Source organism: Columba livia, chromosome Z (assembly GCF_036013475.1).
Source record: "Columba livia isolate bColLiv1 breed racing homer chromosome Z, bColLiv1.pat.W.v2, whole genome shotgun sequence".
Taxonomy (NCBI): Eukaryota; Metazoa; Chordata; class Aves; order Columbiformes; family Columbidae; genus Columba; species Columba livia.
Window position 1 is genome coordinate 20456750 of NC_088642.1, and position 21492 is coordinate 20478241.

The 21492-nt window shown below is 43.3% G+C and overlaps 1 protein-coding gene across 14 annotated transcripts in view; it reads left to right on the forward strand.

Moving 5' to 3' along the window:
* The window catches only part of RAI14 (retinoic acid induced 14), a 91792-nt gene extending 84238 nt beyond the window's left edge, over window positions 1-7554 (forward strand). For 7 of the 14 annotated variants that reach the window (XM_065047542.1, XM_065047537.1, XM_065047539.1 and 4 more), the window contains 6 exons: window positions 193-253; window positions 632-750; window positions 1264-2790; window positions 3567-3716; window positions 5197-5262; window positions 5525-7554. In XM_065047542.1, coding sequence (XP_064903614.1) covers window positions 193-253; window positions 632-750; window positions 1264-2790; window positions 3567-3716; window positions 5197-5262; window positions 5525-5602 — 2001 coding nt within the window. In that variant the 3' untranslated portion in view covers window positions 5603-7554. The remainder of the gene's footprint in view (window positions 1-192; window positions 254-631; window positions 751-1263; window positions 2791-3566; window positions 3717-5196; window positions 5263-5524) is intronic. The other 7 variants (XM_065047538.1, XM_065047540.1, XM_065047546.1 and 4 more) reach the window with 1 other exon arrangement.
* Window positions 7555-21492: the final 13938 nt, after the last annotated feature.

Genomic DNA, 21492 nt, shown 5'->3' on the forward strand with positions numbered 1-21492 from the left:
CAATAGAACTTGAATGGCTTTAGAAGATTTTGAAATGCTATCTACATGCTGCAGTTAAACAAGACAAAGAAATAAAAGAAACCCACTTTGCCAGGCTTTATTCAGCAGGATCCATACTGTCTATACTTCTCTCTGGCAAACTGTTCAGCTTTACATCTGCTTCTGTGAAAGCATTTTCTTTTGGTGTCTCAGCAGGAAGAATTCAGCTCCTTGCATCGAGATAATAAAGACAGACTGAGTGACAGCACAACAGGTATACAATAACACTTAGTGGTTATTTTCATATTTGTTTAGGTGTTTTGGGTGGTGTGAAATGTTGAAACCTGGTGAGAAATCCTCTGTGCCTTTCCGCTTGGAATGTGAGACATAATAAGTATTGGGAGTAATGTCTCGTAATTTCAATAGCAGCTCCCCACCAAAACCGTCTGCTTCTATTGGGTGATATAACACATTTTTGAGGAAAGACTGTAGGAACTGTAGTTTGCTTGCTCACTACATTTAGGGGTCATTAGAACAAACTATTTAATTTGAAAGGTTAGAATAACTACTAGCTAGCAATTCAGCTTTTTGAAAGTTGTTTTTTTTTGTTTGTTTGTTTTTGTTTTTTTGTTTTTTTTTTTTTTCTGAAAAGGTGCTGATAGTTTACTGGATGTGAGTTCTGAAGCTGACCAGCAAGATCTACTACTGTTGATGCAAGCAAAAATTGCTTCTTTGACCTTGCACAATAAGGAGCTTCAGGACAAATTACAGGTAGCATATTTTTGTGCTGTTCTAGTGCTCTCTTAATCTGCTAGCAGAACTAAGAGTTGCTTACCCTTTCAAAAAGATGTACCTTGAAGATAATTTAATGAGCTTGGTGGTGGTAAGATCGTGGAAACACTCTGCCTCAAAGGATTAAATCATTGTTTTGATCTTCTCACTTTTCCCATCAATTACTGAATAACTTAGTTTATTGTGATAACCACATTCTAAAAGATGTCGGTAACAGTTGTGTTAGCAGAATTTTAATTTGCATAGCTTTGATTATTAGCTTATGGAGATCAGCCCAGACTTTGAAATGAGCTCGGCACTTACTGCTTTCTCACACTGTAGATGACTAAATGGGAGCAGCTGGGTTTTGAATTTTTCTAAAACTTTCTTACATGATGCTTTAATTATCTGTCTCTGTAGAATGTGGCAAGATTTCATTGCTCACTCTCTTCTAAAAAATATAATAATGTACTTGTTTTTATTGTGCAATTGTTCGGGTTTCTTTTTGCACAGGAAAGAACACCCAAAGAAGTGGATTCAACCATAGAATCTTACCATTCAACACAAATAGAGTTTGAGCAAACAGCAGATAGACAAAATGAGTTCTTGGCTCAGGAGCTGAAGTCTACATTAAATGCCACAGAAATTCAAGAGAAGTTGACAAGCCCCAGTGAAGTAAAAATTAAGTACCTCCAGGAAGACTTAAAGGATGTACAGAGGAAATCAGAGAATTCTGAAGCAAAAAGAAAGAACATAGAAGTTCAGGTCCATTCTAGAGTGCCAGAAACAGGTCTTTTAAATAGCACAGATATTTCAGAAAATGGTTCTGATCTTAATCTGAGGCTCCAAGAAGCTCAAAGCAGGTATGAGGAATCTGGGAAAGAGGTTTTGGATGTACAAAGACAAATGAAGCCACGTCTTGTTTCCTCTGAAAGTGAAGAAACCAGTGCTGATCTGAGTACGTTGAAGGTTACATGTGAAGAAGTTGAAATGCTTAAGCAAGAATTGAAGAGAGCGTTGGAGGAAAGTGAAAGACAAAAAGAGAAAGTGAGAGAGCTACAGAAAAAGTTTGAAGAAAGAGAGCAGAATGTGTCAAGCAAGTTGTCTGTGGATGAGTGTGAGGAAATGAAGAATTCATATTGTTCAGTTATTGATAACATTAATCAAGAGAAAGCTTTGTTGATTGAGAGATACAAAGAAGGGCAAGAGGAAATCAAAAGGTTGCAGGAAAAGCTGACAAATCAGACACAGTTGGAATCTAGGTCTGAAGCTGGAGAAATGAAAGATACAATGCAGAGAATGATAGACGAGCTCAACAGACAACTTAGTGAGTTGTCTCAGTTGTACAAAGAAGCACAAACAGAGCTTGAGGACTATAGGAAGAGAAAAACTGTAGATGATGTAGATTTGGGCTACATTCCTAGAGATGAACATGAGAAACTGATGCAGGTAACAAATTCTTTGAAATACAAAGCAGAGAATGAGTTATTGGAAATGAAATCCCAGTACACAAAAATATTAGATGAAGCAGAAGAACTAAAGCAACTGTTAGATGCTCAGAAACAAAACTCTTTGCCAATTACTGAACACCTTCAGGTGATGAATGCACTCAGAAATACTGTAAAGGAAATGGAGAAAGAAATAAATGAGCTCAAAGCACTGCTTACCAGAAAGGAAAGTGAAGTAAGAAACTTACAGAAGGAATTACTGGAAGAAAAAGCTGCAATTAATGAAGCGATGGTACCCAAGGCTACATACGAAAAGCTCCAGTCATCACTAGAGGGCGAAGTTAGTGTTTTGTCATCTAAACTGAAGGATGTAATGCAAGAGAAGGAAAACATGTCCTTAGATGCCATGCAACTGAGAAATGAAGTTTTGCACTTGAAAGAAGAGAAAGAAGGTATGCATACTCTGCTTGAAGCAAAGGAACGGGAGGTGAATGGTCTTCACCAAAAGTACCATCAAGCTCAAGAAGATCTTCTTGAAATGAAAAAATGTTCTGAAAGCTCATTGAAACTGGAAGAGGATAAAGATAAAAAGGTTGGTGATTCACTACAGTGGAGGAGTAGTAAATGAGTACAGACTGCAAAACATGTTGGATGATGCATGGGTGACCTAACAGACAATGTTGTGTCAGGTGTTGCAGAGTGGAGTAACTTTTGAGTATGTTTGCCCCTCTCAAAATCCAGATATCAAAGTTAAAGAAGTTTTCATAATGTTTAACTTTACAGTTGGTGTCCTTTGCCTGGGGAGATATGCATGATCTTTCCATTTACCTCTTTTAAGTTCTGCTTAGGTTGTGTTCACACTTTTCAGGCAACTGAAGTCAAAGGAGTGGGATTTACACCAGAAGAGATGGCAAAGGAGACAAGTAAACAAAAGGAAAAAAAATTCACTATTCTTATTTTACTATATCATCTCAACCTTAGCAAGACTTGACTGTTTTTCCTCTGCAGCTGCCATATCTGTCACTACAAATTACTTTATAAAAAGCTATGTATTTTGCTAGCTGTAAATAGATGGCCTACATTTGGTGTGTGTGTCTCGTATTCAGCAGCAGGATTTGTAAAGATGTTAATGCAATCCTTGTTTGTAAATATTGCTGGCTTTCAGAACAAGGAACGCACTTTGAATTGACTGGGCTAGGAGGGGGATAGGGAACCATTGTAACCCTTTACTTACATGACATCTCTACCAAGTGTTTATTTACATCTTGTTTTTCCCCGCTTCTTAAATTTAAGTCACAAATAACCCCAAGGTGAGACCCACACTATGCATTGTAGCTTTTCATGAAAACCTATTTTTTGCCTCCCTAGATCAATGAAATGTCCAAGGAAGTTAGCAAATTAAAAGAAGCATTGAACAGCCTTTCTCAGCTTTCCTACTCGACCAATGCCCCCAAAAGACAAAGCCAGCAGCTGGAGGCATTACAACAGCAAGTGAAGCAGTTGCAAAACCAACTGGCTGTAAGTGTGATAATTTGTAAACCGACCCATTATTCCCAGTTGTCTGAAGATATACATGCCATTCTTCAATCCGCTTTATTTAAAATGGAGCACAGTCAATTAGTACAAGGAAAGGAATTTTTATCCAGAAATTCTATAGTTTCTCTGTTTCTCTGTTTCTCTTGATTTTGCAAATTTCCTGTACTTGTAGTGGAATGTAGTGACCAGACCTCCTACTGAGATCCTGATTTCTCAGTGGATTTTTGTTTTCTCAAAAACATTGTCACCTGAAGTCTCTTGTTTTTTTAAGCTAAAATAAGTTTGACTTTCTGGAATAAAGTAGTCACTGAGGGCATGAAGTTTCAAATCAAGCAAATCCATCTGTTTATAGAGAGCACAGTACATTCTCTGAAATTCTGAACTGCTTATAGCCTTTTTACTTTTTATTATATTCATTTGTGCATGAAAGATCCAGTCTTCCAAGCTGAGTCATAATTACTATTTCCAAAAGCTTGCCTTGTCCAAAGGGGCACTTTAATTCACTGCTGGGGTTGAAAAGAAGGTACTGCCCATGAGAGACCTTGAGAGCTCTGGAGTAACTCTGAAAGGAGAATTCCCAGTCTGACATGCTAAGTGGCTTACCTGGTGTCCGCTCTCCTGCCTTCTACAGCAGACAGAAAGAAGAATCAGTGTGCATATGGGCCAGAATAATTCCCTTGCAGTGAGGAGAAATAAGCAGGCAGACACTTAAAAGCCACATCCTCTCAGTGTAACGGCCCAGATTGTTTCCTATCCCAGCCCAACAAGCCTGAAAGGACCCTTCAATCTCCCACTGTTTAAGGACCAGCAAAGTAGCATAAGGTGCAAAGAAATGCAGCACATTGGAAAAGTGGTCAGGATTTAAAACAGGACAGAAGTGTTCTTTCCTTCCTGCAGGCTAGCTTTGCCAACAGCTTCATGATTATTTGGAAAGGTGGCTCTGGGATGTGTCAGTCTGTGATAATGAAAAAGGAGGCTGGCTCTCCTTGTTTGAATGTGTAGCAATTAATCGAGATTTCATGTGTTAAGACCTTTGTAAGCACCTCCTCTTCTCTGGGAAGGCATTAGCTGACAGATGGGTCACGGATTTCAGGGCAGAGATCAGCTGCAGTTGAGAGCTGATTTGTCAGAATATTGTTGGTTTTACTCAATTCTGGTCGCTGATAAGCTCAGCAGTAGAGTATATGGTCATTCCACATCTTCGCAGCTCAGTGCTTCTTACAACTTGTGTCCTCTCATCAGCTTTTTTACCATGGTGAGTAGAATTACAGTGTTTCTGTGGACCAGGCTTCTGAGCAAATTATGGCTTGTATGGCTAGTGGCGCAGTACTGTCTGAGTTAGTTTTCCATGCATGCATAAGACTATGGTTTGTAATTCCCCAGAACTCTCCAAATCTAGTTGGGGAGTTCCGAAATCAACAGTTTTGAATGCTCTGTGACTTTCTGCTTAACTGTTTTCTAGGAAACAAAGAAGCAACATCAGGAAATTGTCTCAGTTTACAGGATGCATCTTCTCTATGCTGTGCAGGTATGGTTGCGTATTATCAGTTACACAGTGTTGATATTTTAATGAAAGAAGTTTCTTCTGCAGATCTAGTAAGAACTTTGCATGTTTTATCTAAGATGTCCTACCCAAAAGATGTGACTGTTTAAGCACAAATTTAACACTGCTTCCTTTTAGGAAATCGATCTCATTTCTCACTATACCTCAAAAACAGTTTATAAATCTTCTTAAAGAGTGTAAAGATGCTTGAATTCAATCATATGTTCTTTTTTCTTATGTTGTCTAGGGTCAAATGGATGAAGATGTCCAGAAAGTGCTGAAACAAATCTTATCGATGTGTAAAAGCCAATCACAGAAAAAGTAAACAAAAAAGCCAAGGAAAACTCCCCATTTCTATTAATCCTGTTATGGGTGTTTATCTAGATTTGCCTTAACATAAGATTTAAAATCGGCAATTTGCTGCTTTTGTGTTATTGTGCTGTTTGTGAGGTGGATTTGTTTGTCTGTCTCTACCCATGTGCATTTGCTTGTGCAGTAACTAAACACATGCCTGCTTTTCATATCCAAAATGCAAGTATGTTCTTCAGACTTTTTACTTAGGCCACTCCATGTCATGTTTACCCTGGAAGTACTTTCTAGTTTCCTCCAATAGAGGGAGGTTAATCTAGAGGAAAGCACTTGTGTTGAATGGGTAAAGGTGAAATTCTCTGTAAGGTCTTCTATACTGTTTATATGCTGCATCTTGTTATTGGGGATAAACTTACTTGCTTGATGATGTAGCACTCAAATTTCTGCTGTTTTGCCATATGCAGTCTTTGGCAGAGCAGAAGTGAGCCTTGGAGCAGTGAACAGAAGTAGGTATTTATGCTAAGTCAGAACATGAAACAGCTACACTTCATAGTGTAGTATTATTAAAGATTAACACACCGCAAGGTAGCTGTCCCAACCCATCCAATGCACTGAGTACACAAAAATCATACTATGCTTCATAGTTTCTTTGAACTGCCTGGTGGTGGAATGAAACTATTTCAAAAGGTAAAATCATTAGTTTATTGAAATTCTGTACAAAGCAGTAGAGAGACATCTGTATGAAAAACCCTTTATGATAGGTTTAGCTATCTATGCAAGTGTTGGCCATGAAGCTCAGGAACAAAACCAGAACATATACTTTAGACAAGGGATTCTAGTGAACACAGGATGTTTACAGCAAATGTCAATGCCTCATACTTCCTAACCTCACTTTTGTAAAGATCTTCTCTTCAGTATATTTTTATTGGCCCTCTAATGAATTTTTTTGAACTAAACCATTTTTCTACATAATGTTTGCATTAAGCTTATTAACAAATATTTTTAGGTAATCATGTTTTAGAGAGTTTTCTTTTTATACCCACAAGTATTCAGTAATAGCGAAGCATAGTGAAGTGTTTTCAGTTTGTAAAAGGTCGTACAGAATAATAGACTTGTCTGTCAGTGTGGTCCAGAGCAGTGAAATGTCGGAATGAAATTCAGCCTGCTTTTTCAAAAAATGTAGAAATCATAGGAAGAAAACTGCAACAGGTGTCAAAAAATTCTACATGCCATGTCTAGAGGCTAGGGGCATCAGTGAAGCCTTTATCAGCACTTTTAAATTGAAAGTCAAATAAAAATGCCTGATGCAGTATAGTATCAAACTATGGAAAAATGTTTCTATGCACACACTGCTCTTAAGGGTACAATCATTCTAACTCGCTTACAGCTTCACTATGATATTTGTTTTATTCCTGTTAGTGCATATGTCTCTAATAGGGAAATCTTCCAGAGCTATATAATGTATGAATTTATATAGTCATAATATGACAAGAGTCAGCACTGCCGCAGGCTGACTGGACTCATAGTGCACTTACATCAGATAATTCCTAACCCTGGCAAAACTAAAATGGATTTTAAAAGTGAAAAGAAAAATCACACCTTTGCATCAGTTAGACTTTGTTACTTTCATTGGATTGTTTAACTAATGCCTGCTAGTTTCGAACAGTATTTTATAGCTAGATGGTTTTGAAAATGCTCCAAAGAAATGTGAAAATAATTTTGCTGCAGCACTTCAAAATGAACAACAAGATTTTAAGCATGATAATGCTGCCAAGTATAAAACTTGATGAACCATTTTGTTAGGTTGCCTGATGGATTTAGTCTTCTACTTTGTTTTGGTTTGTATATTTATTACAATTATCTTTGTGGAATATTGAAAATTATATGCTACAGCATAGTAAGTTTCTTTATATGTAATTTACAAGAAGTTTCCTTATGCAGCAAATAAACTATTTCCAATTTTTTTCATTTTTGTTCTTTTTGTGCCTTCATTTACTTTTTGCATTGCGTAAAATCTCAGTGCACTGTTAATAGTGCAAGTATGTTCTATATCTCATGTTTGGATAGCTGTCAGAGGTACTGGGTTTTCCTCCCTGATATCACAACTTGATTATTAACTTTCTGTCAGGCAGAATAGAATCCACTTCAAACCCCATGCAACCAGTTTTGAAGATTGTGTCTTCTATCTGATTATGAAGTTAAGAGCCATTTCTCATGTGGACATCCTGCTAGAGGGTAATACAAGCTTCCCATTCACCTCTGGGTGCATTCCAACTAAGTTTAGAAGTACCTTATACCAGTAACACAGATTGGTGAGGTCCCACGGTTTTTCAAAACTGCGATTCTCTATCACTTAACACTTCACTCCATGCACAGAACTACACTTAAAGTATATGCACAAAGTAATGTGTATATGCTTATGGATATATTGATATGTATGCTTCTCTTTAAACTTAATAATAGTTACACAGTCAGCCCCATTGTCTTTTCTCATATCTCCCTCTCCTGAGTTTTATTTAGGAAACTAGTTTTTCAGTAACTTACTTGCAAATATCATCCTGTTTGAGGGCAGAACACCCAAGTGGCAGGAACTGCACCTCTTTCGGTTACATCCTAGGGGTCATGTAGCTCTTTATCCTCTTGTAGAAAATTTCTGTAAGCTACTCAGTACTGCATTTTCGCTGAAGAAGTCTGCTGACAAACAGGTATGAGAATCTGTTCATGGCAAGATTTCCTGTCAGGGAAGCTCTGCTTTTATGGCATTTATACATTCACAAGCAATGGAACTGCTGCCTTGTATCTCCTATCTGAATTGCCATGTTTTGCTTGTGGATCACCAGATGCCAGCTCTGTTGCTTAACAGGCCTGTTTGGTGTTTGTTTTTTTTAGGGACAGACCTATTGCAGTCCTTCATTTTGCCTTCCAAGAGGGTTGTTGCCACATTTGAGTAGAAGTGCTCCACCAGCACCACCAGTCTGCTGGTTATTTATTTCTAGCCTGCTGCATAGGCAGTCACAGCAGCATGAGTCTTCTCCTGAGCAGCATTTTTACAGCTGATTTCTTTCCCCTTCCCCACCAAGTGTATGAATACTGTGGATGAACTCTGACCAAACGTATAGAGTGCGGCTTGCAAACCACAGAGATATTTTGGTCAGACTGCTCAGCTTGAGCATACTGGCTCTTCTCACCCATCCCATTCCTGTTCTTGGGTGCCTTATGCAGACAAAGGAAAGAGGTCATTGGTCCCCCTCTACCTGTTTTTGGTATGTTTGGGGTTTCTTCTGCACAGTCCTACTTCTGGAGAACTGAGAGCACCATAGGTGTCATTCACTTGATGCTGGCTTTTCAGAGGAACAGGAGATTGAGAGTGAAAGGAACAGTTGCCGGATGGTTTATTCAGGTACCTCATGGACTGAGGCATGAGGTAAAAGGCTGGTATTTCTCCATGCTGGCTGAGCAGGGGGCTCAGTGATGGCAGAAGGCCCTGCTGGTTTTCCTTCCACCGCTCCTCAGGTCAACTAAATGACGATGTGCTGCGTGTCAGCACAAGACAGCAGGAGCCAGGGGAAGGCCATGCTGCTGCGGGCTGCAGATAAGCGCAGCACAGTGCCCTAGAAGACACAATCAAGAGCGATCCAGTGGAAGAGGTGGCTGGAGGTCACTTGGCAGATGACACACCACTATGTGGAGCTGCGATTTAGTTTTTAAGACCACTTCGCATCATGTGAGTTTTCCTGAGCAATGTCTGTCTGGGGGAAGGAGGGAGGTGGTGTGTGATTTCACTGCTCTGAATGTTTCAGAGCTAAACAAATTAATGTCGCTATACCTGTTACACTGGGTTTGTGAACAAGGTTTTGGTAGCAGGGGAAAGCTACAGGGGTGGTTTCTTTGAGAAGCTGCCAGAAGTTTCTCCCATGTCTGACAGAGCCAATGCCAGCCGGCTCTAAGACAGACCCACTGCTGGCCAAGGCTGAGCCTATCGGTGATGGTGGTAGTGCCTCTGGGATAACATATGTAAGAAAGGAGGAAAAACAAAACAAACCAAAACAAAAAAACACTGATGTCTGGGGGAGGGGTGTGAGAATATGTGAGAGAAACAACCCTGCAGACAGCAAGGTCAGTGAAGAATGAGGGTGAGGTGCTCTAGACACTGAAGCAGAGATTCCTTTGCAGCCTGTGGTGCAGACCATGGTGAGGCCAGCTGTTCCACTGTAGTCTGTGGTGGAGCAGTTCTTCACCGGCAACCTGGGGAGGACCCCACCCTGGAGCAGCAGGATGGCCAAAGGAGCTGTGACCCCATGGGAAGCCCACACCAGAGCAGGGGGATGGCCAAAGGAGCTGTGACCCACGCTGGAGCAGCTCCTGGCAGGACCTGTGGCCCCATGGAGAGAGGAGCTCAGGCTGGAGCAGTTTTGCTGGCAGGACTTGTGACCCCGTGGGAGACGCAGGCTGGAGCAGTCTGTGCCTGAAGGGCTGCACCCCATGGAAGGACCCATGCTGGAGCAGCTTGTGAAGAACTGCAGCCTGTGGGAAGGGCACACATTGGAGTTCAGGGAGGACTGGCTGCCATGGAGGGGACCCTGTGCTGGAGCAGGGGAAGAGGGTGAGAATGAAGAGCGGCAGAGACAACATATGATTAACTGACCATAAACCCACATTCCCTTCCCCCTGTGCTGTTTGAGGGGAGGAGGTAGAGAAACTGGGAATGAAGTTGAACGAGGAAGATGGGAGTGGTGGGCAGAAGGTGTTTAAGAGTTAGTTTTGTTTCTCATTACCCTACTCTGATTTGATTGGCAATAAATTAATTTCCCAAGCTGAGTCTGTTTTGCCTGTGAGGGTAGTTCCTGAGTGATGTCCCTGTCCTTATCTTGACCCATGAGCTTTTTAGGTTTTCTCTCCCGTGTCCAGCTGAGGAGGAGAGTGATAGAACATCTTCGTGGGTGCCTGGCATTGTGTTTAGACCATGAAAGCTGCTCTCTGGGGGCTGTGGCAGCATGGGGTACCAGCCTGTAGTGGGCAGGAGGGAGGAGGATAAGCAAGGCGGGCTGGAGGTCCATGTGAGAGAGCTGCTGTCAGAGCAGTGGAGCAGGGGTGTCCACATGAGCCTCTGCCTGTCTGACCTGCCCCCAAGGAGGCTCTGGCTTGAGTCAGGCCAACCAGTGTCCCAGGGCTTTCTCCAACCTGGTTGTCAGCCCTCATCTGAGCCAACAGCAGACACATAAGGCTGAAGCAATCTGCCCTCAAACATGGCACGTACCATGGGCAAAATCACTGGCTCAAGCAGTGTGGTCAGGCCTCCCAGAAAGGGACATGTCCTGAACCAGAAGCAGCCTCGGTGGCTCTGGCCGTCTGCAGGACCAAGACCCCAGCCCGCTGCCATGGGAGATCTCAGATCCAGGCTGCAAAGCAGCTGCATGGTGGGTCACAGTGCTGCGTGTTGACGAAACTCGCAGAAAAGCTCCTGGAGGAGTTTGCTGTTGAGGTTTCAGAGTAGCAGCATAAGCAGACATGACGTGACCCAGAACACACTGTGCAGGCACAAGCATAACCCAGCAATTTTTTTCAGACAAACAGGAACTGGATGCAAGGCTTTTAGGGGAGATCTGTGGTTTAAATCGTCTGTTCTGTGGTTTCTATCTACCACAGGGAGCACTAAAAGTGCTATGAATTTAATGTCAAGTCACGGTTTAAGAGTTTGTCTGAGTACCTTGAAATCTTCATTGGTAGCAACACTCTGTGGTTGCCCAAAAGCAGGTCACTGGAGGTGCTCATAGGTGCACGTCAACTCTTAGCAGATGCTCACAGAAGTGAAGGTTCCAAATGGTTTTCTTTGTCCCTTCCTCCTCCCCTCTTTGGATCCTTCACTGACCTTTTTTAAGATACTAAGTACAGAATAGAACGATATTTTATTTTTATTTTATGTCTGTGTTCTCAAGGTGGTAACAAATTAATTTTCATGTTAACAGTCATTTTTATAAACCCTAGAATTACATGCAGTGGTAAACTGCAGCTGAAGTGAATTAAAACCTGTGATTTAGTAAGTTTCTACTTATTTGAGGAGGTTTGAGACACAAAGATTTGTTAGCTACAGAAAACTGCTACCAGGGGATCCTGCTGCTTGCAAGAAAGCTGCATCCTTTGCTGGCCACCTGGAAGTGTGGGGCTCCCCACACTATGATAGTGTGTGATAAAATATCTTCTAGGGGAAATGGCAGCTGCTGCCTTGTTGGACCCAGTGATGGGATCCTGGGGTGCTTTGTCATCAACATCTGACCATCAGTTCTGCCCCTTTGCACAAGCTGTAGAGGTTTGTGCTTTTAGTCCTGCAGATGCCCCAGTCCCACTGGTGGCCTCAGAAGGGTCTATTTTGTGATACAGCTCCTGAGCCATTTGATGGCAACACCTCTGTCACTGTCTACAAACCTTTGGCTGCCCTGACAGACTCTTATTTTATGAATTTAACACAGGTGTTTACAGGATCATCAGGTTTTCAGTCTGATATTTTAAAAGCTTTCTTGCATGCTGATCTGTCCAGATTCAGCATTGGCCCTCCCTATACATTTTCCAACAGCCCGAAATGCTCAGACGGTTGGTCATGGGGCCTCCTACCCGCAGCTGGAGATTGGAAACAGGCACATCTCGGTGACATCATCCAGCTCAGTGCTGGAGCCCGTTGTCTCCCCTGTCCCTGTCCTGCCCACCCGCCGTGTGCTGTTAACCCTGCCCGGGAGCAATGCTGCAGGTGGTACCCTGTGCTCAGCAGCTCAGGAGGCAAGCATTGCCTGTATCAAAGCACAAATGTGCTCGTATGGGAAGCCGTGACTCCGGTGTGGTCACTCTCCCCTCCAGGATTAGCCAAAACACTCCCTGGTGATGGCTGCGCTGGGACCTGCAGTGCTCTTCTTGCATCCCCTGCCCTACAGCTGCAACAGTCCTACACCCTGCTGTGTGCTTGGAAGCCCCGTCCAAAAATGTCTGGAGGCAATTGCTCCTCTGTAAACACTTTGCTGTACACCAGGAGGCATCCCTGAAAGAAAAGGCTGTGGAGCAAAGGAGTAGCTGGATTAAGCTGCATTTTCCAGACAAAGAAAGAAAAAAAAAGAGTAGAGGAGGGACAGAGAGCTAAACCTGGTGTTCCTTCCCCTCCGAGTCTCCCCTGCAGCTGGAAAACAGTGTGGGGAGTGAAGACACAAAGCATGAAGGTCTGCACTGCCCTGTTCCTAGAAGTAGCTCCCCTGGGCTCCTGCTACTCCAAGTGTGGCTCCCAAAAAAGCAGCACTGCATTCAGCAGCTGGTGGGGCCGCAGCTGAATGTGATCACAGGTGGCCAGATGTTGCGGATCCAGGTGCAGCCATGCCTGTGCAGAAGTTGAAGAGCCAGACGGGTGCTGGAAGGTGGTGGGGAAGCAGGTAGTGGGATCTCTGTGCCCGTGGGAGAGCAGTCTGCTCCCCAGTCCTGCTTCTTCTGCCTCACCTCCCCAGCAGAGGATTTGGGAGCAGGTGGTGGGATCAGGACCGCCCCAAAGCCCTGCACTGCCTGAGGGTGGCTGTGTGGTGTCCACAATGCTTCTAAAATTCCTGCCTTTGCTGCCATGTAAAGAAATCACGTCACCATCTGACGACTGGCGAAGGGCAGCCTGGCAGTTTCCTCTGCTTTGGCTGATGGGTCCCTGGCCATATGTTCCCTTGCAAATATCTGCATAATTAAAGTCACCCAAGGTCACCCGGTCAGGGTTGTAGCACGGAGGAGGAGGGTGCACAGCTTCACCAGCTGCCCTCCAGCAGCTCTGTGCAGCCCACGCCTCCCTGGAGCCTTTCTGGGCCCCTTGGTCACCTGTTGCTTGCAGGGAACACACTACCCTGTGCGAGCAGGTAGATGCCTGGGTTTATCCCAGCATCCCTGGGACCTGTTTCATGCCCCTATTTGGTTTTTTTGGAGAGTGAATGTCTCCAACCAGCTGATGGCAGCATCTAAGAGTAACAGAGCTCTCTGTGTCCAGCAAGGTACACAGGTGAAGAAGAGGAGAGAAGAAGACACAGGGGAGAAGAAATGTGTTCTTGATGATACATCAGGCTACACCTATAAAAGTGGCCAAGAATGTTCTCAGATGCTGGAACGAGACCACCCCTGTCATTACACTGTTTGGCATGGGCCCTGCCGTGGTGTTAGCCCAGCCAGACAGCAATTTTTGCAAATAACTGCCCAGCACAGCTCTGGATCAGCCCACGCCTCTTTGCAGATGACCCTGCACCTTGCAAGGGGAGGTTTCTGCAGTGCGAACCCTGGTTGCTCAGCATCCCAACCCCTCCATCCCCACGAGCACCTCAAACAACACCTGTACAGGCAGGTGTTGCCTGGGACCCCGCACTGGGGCCCTCAGCCTGTGCTGCTGCTTGGGTTCATGGGAGCAGCTTTGCATCCAGATGCTCTCTCCTCTGGTTTCTGGACTGCGTTCAGCTCTGTGTGAAGTCTCAAGCAGAGTCTGTCTCCTTGGGCAGCCGCCTGGTTTTCAAGCAGAAACACTGTGACTTGATGTTGTTTGCAACCTCCCTGCAGCTACTGCCTGACTGGGTGGAGTGGCTTCACACCTCTCTCAGTGCTGCAAATCCATTGCTGCACTCTATTAGTGTTTATGGGGTAAAATCCACACATATGTACAAATATATAGGACATACACTGAAGCCTCAGGCTTTCTGCTGGTGTGCTCATTTTCAGTCAACCCATAGTACACCTGAAGGGCAGGAGGCTGCTATAATAAATTCTCCATGGAGAGCTTTCATCATCTCTTCTTGGGGCCTTGCACCAGGAGACTAGAAAACCCCATAGTCCCTCCAGGTTCATCTGCAAGAGCCAATCACCAACAAAGCAAGTTTAATGTCTACTTTTTGACCAGTGGCTCAATGGGGGCTTGACCTGCAAAACTAACAATTGGGCTCAGGGAATTTCCGAAGTGCTGACCTGAACTCATTGAATGTTGCTGCATGCCATTGCCCCAGAGAGAGTGAAATTCCCACATTCTCCTTGCTCTCCTTGGGGCAAATGCAGTCTCAAGTCTGAAAGGAGATGAACACCACCTCAGGCAAGAGCTATATGGTCCTGATTACAGCTCTTTCCTCAAAATAAACACGTAATCCAGATCAGATGACAGGTGCCATAGTAGTGGCTGGTTTTCTCCAAGGTCACAAATAATAACTGATGGGACCACTGTTACATAAAAGGCATAAAAGGCCCCAAGTCAGCTTGAGCTCTCAGTGTCCTATAACCACGCTGTAAACACACAGGAGTCGTGATGACAAAGAGAAGGGAGAATGGGACAGCAAGACCTTCCTGTCCTGCTCCAGGCCGTGTCTCCACCTCTATTCCCTACACAAACAATGGCACAAGTGAAAGCGCAGTATCTTCTAGAGAGTGCATTGAGTTTCAAAAAGAAAACATTTTGCACAGGATTCATAAGTCTTCTCAGTGGCATTGGTTGTCCACTAGAACCAGAGATCCCAGCACAGGTTTGGTTTACAAGCAAGGCTTTCAGCTGCGTTTTTAATCAGGGTGAAAATTGGCTCCAGCGTGAGGTCAGGGTGTGCAAAGCGATGGCTTTGCAGTGCCTGTGGGCTGCGCCAGAGCCAGTGCAGCAACACCAGAGTTGCTGTAAAACAAGTTCAGATGCTTTGATGGTCCCACCACCTGGCTTCAGTTCAACAGGCTGGCTGAAATCGCCTCTTCTCCTGGCACAGAAGTGAGAGGGCAGCAGTAACCTGCTCTTCAGACCTCAGAAGTCTGAGTCAGGTCTGTACCCAAAGGGAGAAAGCCTCCAAGGGAAGCGTGTTACACAAGTGCAAAAGGAAGAAAATAAGCCACCAAAAAATCAGCAAGGTACCTTGAAAGCTGGCTATGGGGCATCTGTTTGAGAAGGGCTGCACCAGCCCCGTTCTGTCGGTCTACATGTTTTTTTTTTTTTTTTACCTGTGGGTGTGTCCCAGCTACAAAATGCTTGGCCCAACTATCTGTGTATTTTCTTAGCATACAATTTGTATGTACATAATTTTTGTGTGTGTGCATGTTTTAAGGTGTATGCAGTTGCACACAAGCACCATGCACACAGTGATTGCTTTCGGGAACCTTTCTCTTCTCTGCAATCTGTTTACTCCTTTATTGTATCTGGGATGAACTCTCAGTCTCTAATCTGTATCACCTGGTGGATACGTGGGTGGATTTTTTGTGTATTTTGTCCTCTCCCAGATGTGACCATGCTGAATCAGCCAAACGTGGACTGCTGATGGAGCAGCAGCCACTGCCAGCGTCTCTGGAGGAGAAGAAAGAAAAAAGAGGGACCCTGGAGACTCTCAGCAGCACATCTGGCACAGAACAAACATCCTCGCTTTTGAAAGCACTTTGATCCTAATGTACCTAGGACAAAATGTTTCCTAAATACCCATTATTGGAGTACAGCTTTTTATCTTGCATTTCCTGCATGCAACAGTTAATCAAAAGACAAGGCAACATTTTTCACAGTGAGCAGGACAGTGTTGTGACTGTGGACATTTCCCAACCTTGGCAGGTGGGCAGCATCAGCCAAGATCAGAGCTGCCAGTGAACTTTAAGAGCTGGTGATTGAAGTTTTAGAGCAAAGCACAGCAACAGCTGAAGGATGTCCCATTGCTCGTCTCAGCTCTGCCCAGGGGTGCACTTAGAGCGTTTCTCACCCAAACACCAATGCTGAAGTTACTCCCAAGAGTAACAAGATGAGACGAGAGCAGACAAGGTCATCTCAACACCCTCTTCTGTCCAAAATCCTCCTGTGGAAGTGGGAGCTCCAGCTCTGTGCTCAGGCTCAGCAGCCCAAACCCCCCACCTGCCTTCAGCCACCTGCTGCGGTTGGTGGGATTGCGTGGGCTGTCAAGCACAGCGGAGTGTGCACCCACCCACCTCTGCTGGGAATTTCTTTAGGTAAAGAAGACCATACATTCAGATTTTCCTGTGCCCTAAAGCACTGAACTGGAAGTTAGCAGCTACTTTGTGGAACCAGAAACAGCAGTGAATAGTGCAAGAAGGGGTCTCTTTTAACTAAAAAGTCTGACCTGGTCATTAGAACAACTAAATGGGGCACCAAGTGGTCAGAAAGAGCCGGTGTCAGGCTGAACCATAAGGCTGCTCTGCAAGCAGCAGGACGCATAAAAACATCGTTTCTCATTAGCTTTTGTATTTATGGGTTAGCCTGGATTGCTGATGACCTCTTTCATAGTCGGGCTTCTTATTCCTCGACTATTCCACCAGCACAGAGCTGTATCTTCACACCCCTGAGGCAGAGAAATACCAGAATGAACAGCACTGACTCAATGCAGCTTCTGGTGCGAATCAGGGATCAACAATCTCTGAGAAGGAACTACTCCTTGCATGGAGAAGGTAAAAAGCAAAAGGCTACATGTGGGTGTCATTTGTGGGATTTTGTGAGAATAGCTCAAACAGAGGAAAAGCCATCACTAATGGGAAATTGCATGTGCAAACAGCCCAGCACCAGCATGTTGGTGCTGCCACTGAAATACACCTGCTGACTTTAAAGCAGTGTCTGTTTTCCTTCTTCTTTTCCAGTTTGTGTCTGCAATAAAACAAACTGGAAGCTGCTAAGCCTTTCCTTGAACAAGGGGCTGATGCTGTCATTTCATCTGGTGGAAATGCAGCACCTATCTCTGTATGAGGATCTTACCCAAACTGAAGAATTGAAGTAAGACTATACTTGAGCACTATAAGTCACTATAAGCATTTTTGGTTGTCGCAGTTAATGATGCCGAAAGATGTGAATTGATGCCAAATATATTTTTAGGAGAGAGTAACATCCCCATGGGTTCCTGGTAGGATGAGTTTATATTCCAAGTAATATTTATAATACATAAATATATATATGTATATATATATTTTACATATATATTGATTATATATTTTATATCTTTACATCTGAGCTTCACAACCCTTGCCATATTTATTGGTCAAGCTAAGTACAGCTGACTTGGCACATGGATGTCTGGTGTCAATCAAAGCATTTCCTAAGAGGCAACTGGCCTCACCCAAGATCAGATTTTCAGTGGTGTAACATTTTCCTGGATTTCTTTGTTGTGCATCTTGAAAAAGTACCTCATATCTGGGAACAGCTGGGAGAACTGCAGTGCATTGAGCATGCAGCAGTCAAGACTCCAAAAATCCCCCTAAAATCAGATATATTTAATCTAATTAGTGTATATGCATGCGGTACATTGCAGTTTTCTCTTTTTAGCATGCATATACTCTGCTGAAAGACTTCTTACAAGGTAAAACAGATGCCCATGAGGACTTCAGTGAGAAGGTAGTTGAACTCTACCTTATTACAGGTAGCGTGTGTCTAGCAGATGGAAAGACGGGAGGAGTTTATAAGCCATCCAGTAAGGTAAGTATAATACCACACTTTGCTTTTTTAAAAAATTACGACCTGTCTCTGAAGTGTCTATGAAGAGTTACACAGAGCTCTGCACTGATGCATCAAACCCAGTCCTTGTTAAAGGTAATTTAGATCTTCCTTTGGGTGTATTTCTCCATGGAGACCCAGCACACTCGAGCAGAATAACGTTCCCATTCATGGTGGGTATTCATGCCCACTTCTCCCCATCTGTTAACTCCACAAAGAGAACAATAGTGTGTGGGCACCTGATTACACCTCCCTGCAACACTCGCTCCCTTGCAGAGCCCCTACAGACAGAATTACCAATGCTAATGCACTCCCGTTAGCTGTCAGAGCCCAGCCAAGGAGAGAAGTATGGCAGAAAGAGGCTGAAGCAGCCTGTTGTGGACCTTATCCTACATTTATACCTAAGTAGCCCTGCCCCCTCAAAGAGAGATTCATAAAAATGAGATTCTGTCCCAACAGAAAGGCATCAAGTTTCTATCCTCTAACAGCTCTGTTTTTTTGTTCAGTTTAATGTTAGTGTTCTGTCAGCAAAAGCGCTGTTTAGTGTTCTCACACAATTTCCATATATTTTATTTTGGTTAGACCCACCTCCTGTATTCCGAGGGGTTTACAAGGTGGTACACAATGAAGTTCAAAACAGCCACCTACAGGAAGCAGGGTGTGGCTTATCTCAGCTTATCCAACTACTCCACTGACCTCACTGAAGACCCTTCTAAGAATACAAAAATACATTTCCTTATAAATCCATACATAACTAGATGTTAAAGAGCTGATTCTTTCCAGTGACTAATTTTGAAACAGAGGTATAGTACTCAGTTCCTGTTGGGGAATATTGTGCTCAACAGTCTTTACAGACTCAAATGTTTGTGGATGGGCCTCAGCACGTGAAAGCCAGGGAGACACAGAACTTCTGAACATGTTGGGAGGTAAGTGATGATACTGGCACTGCCATCATTGGTGTTTTGAGGCACAAAGATTGTCAGGACTGGGAGCCAAAGTCATTATTTTGGCTTCCAGTATCTCAGCGGACCGATGGGGCACCAGCCCTATCAGTAGTGGTTTCCAGGTGCCTTCTTGGAAACTTGAGGTCAGTTCTCACTCTGAAAAGCACATATCAAAATAATTGGAGGAAAAGTCTTCTGTCAGTTCTGTGGCCTCTGGATCTGTGTTGGCCAGAGCCCCAAAGGCAGTAAATCAGAGCAGCCAGGAGCACCTACAACAACTATATATTGAACTTTGGTGGAACATGCTGGTCCCAGTTCCCACCTCCAGGACCGATTTTAGTTTACACCACCAGTAATTCTGAGCATACATACCATTTTATAAGAAAGCAGGGGGGCAAAATCTGAATAATGACAAGTCCATTCTGTGATACTACTAAAGAAAAACACATGAACTATGTGTTTCTTCTACTGTAGGTTTCCCATTGTCTGCAAGAGAAATGAGGTGTCAAGTAGAAGAGACAAAACGTACTGAAGGTACTGTCACCTGAGTTCTGGACACCAACGCAAAGTGCAGTAAGAAATGAATTCAACAATGGTTTGCAGAATTAAAGCAACTTACCAAGTCAAAAAGGTACACTGTGGCCTTTAAGTCATTCTCCAATTTATCCTTTTTATTTTACTATGTTTGAAGGCAGAGATGTAATAGATTCCATCACAGGTGGATGCTAAATCCAGTCCTTGCCTTACTGCAAGGAGTCTGTAGCCCAGACCTTGCACTTTTGTTCACTCAGAACCGTATCCACAAAGGCACAAGGCGCACAAATACCTCATGACTTTGTGAGTTCAGGCTCTGACCTGGTCCAGTGAGGTACAGACATAAGCCTTTGCACAAATTGTGCACATCTGCAACAGCTATTATTTATCATAGAATCACAGAACAGTCTGGGTTGGAAGGGACCTTTGAAGGTCATCTGGTCCAACCCCCTGCAATGAGCAGGAACATCTAGAAGTTTGTTTTCTACATTATCGATGTATCTTTTTTTTAATGAAATGCAACAGTCACCCTCTGGTATTTTGTGGTGTTCTAACCTCTTCGGATATTATTTCCATGATCACTGTTGGTAGATCATAGACAAAATTGTTATAAGTACTATTTTAAGAAGTAATATAGTACATCTGTAGGCAATCATGTAAAAGTAAAAATGTTAAGCCACAGTAATGTCCTTAAATGCAATACAAGGAACTTCAATACTCTAAAATAAATCACACTAAGAAAGTCATGTGTTCTGTTTCATTTTTATCCTGTCATCCAGAGACCTACGTAAAGAATTCTTAAAACTTAGCAGCCAGGGATAATATTAATACTTCCCAATGAGGCCGTATTTTTTAATCACCAAAGAAATTGAGACAGTAAATGAAATTTACCTATACTGAATATTAAATTAATCTGGTAAATAAAAGTAGTTTAGAATATTGCTATGTATGTTTATCAGTCCTATAGTTCAAAGATTTGTAATTGGTTTTCAAATGTAAAATTTATTGCAATAAATGGATGATCTGCACAGAAAACAACAAAAGTGAACTGTTGACACTGTGTACTCTGAAAGTACAGTCTTGCTGACATAAGCAAGAAGTAAAAACCAGTCAACAAAAGCATTTCGGGCTCAAAATAAACCCAAAGGAACTTGGATTCTGTTGAACTGTAAACCAATCATCTTGGTAACACACAAGCATACAGTTTTCCACACATGCAAAGCAGGACTTCATCTCTGGCCAAACAACAAAACTTGACTATAGCCTACAGCCACCGAAACTCCCTGCAGAGCCCTGACTCTCGGGTCGCTCCCCACGGCAGAAGGCAGGAAGGCTTCAGCCTCTAGCAGTGTGATTTGTGGCCTCTGGTTCAATGCCCGGCTGGTTTGGTGGAGGTTCACAGGTTGTTTGCAGTAGTGTGAAAGGCAATAGTGTGAAAGAAGTGCAACTTTTGACCTAAGCACAGCCCACTTCGCTGCTTTGCAAAGCTGGCCACCGCAGAAAACTCTCCAGAAACCAAAGTCCCTTCTCAGTGAGTACGAGGTTAGGCCTGTGTTCAGCAGCGATAAGAACACACCACTCCGTGGAACACAGGCAGACATTCCTTCACTTCAGTTTAGGAGTCACTCCTGTTGCTGGAAAAGGCTACTAAGAAGGTAAATCAATTTCACAAATGTATGAAACTTGCCTCTCTTCTCATGATTTTTAACAGCATTACTAGAGAATGGCAGGGTAGGAATGAGTACATGAGTACAGAAACATTTCAGCAGCCGCATTCTTATGGACGCATACTATATTACTAGTTACAAACCAATAACATTGCCAGAACAGTTATTAGTAACGAATAAATCCTGGCTTTCATCTTAACTTATCAATTCAACACCAGTCCTGCAGGAAAAAGGGCAAATTGGTATCAGATGAAATTCCAAGGAATTGGGTTATATTACGAATTAATCAAGATGAGCAGGAGCCTAGTGGCTTCACCAGCAAAACATG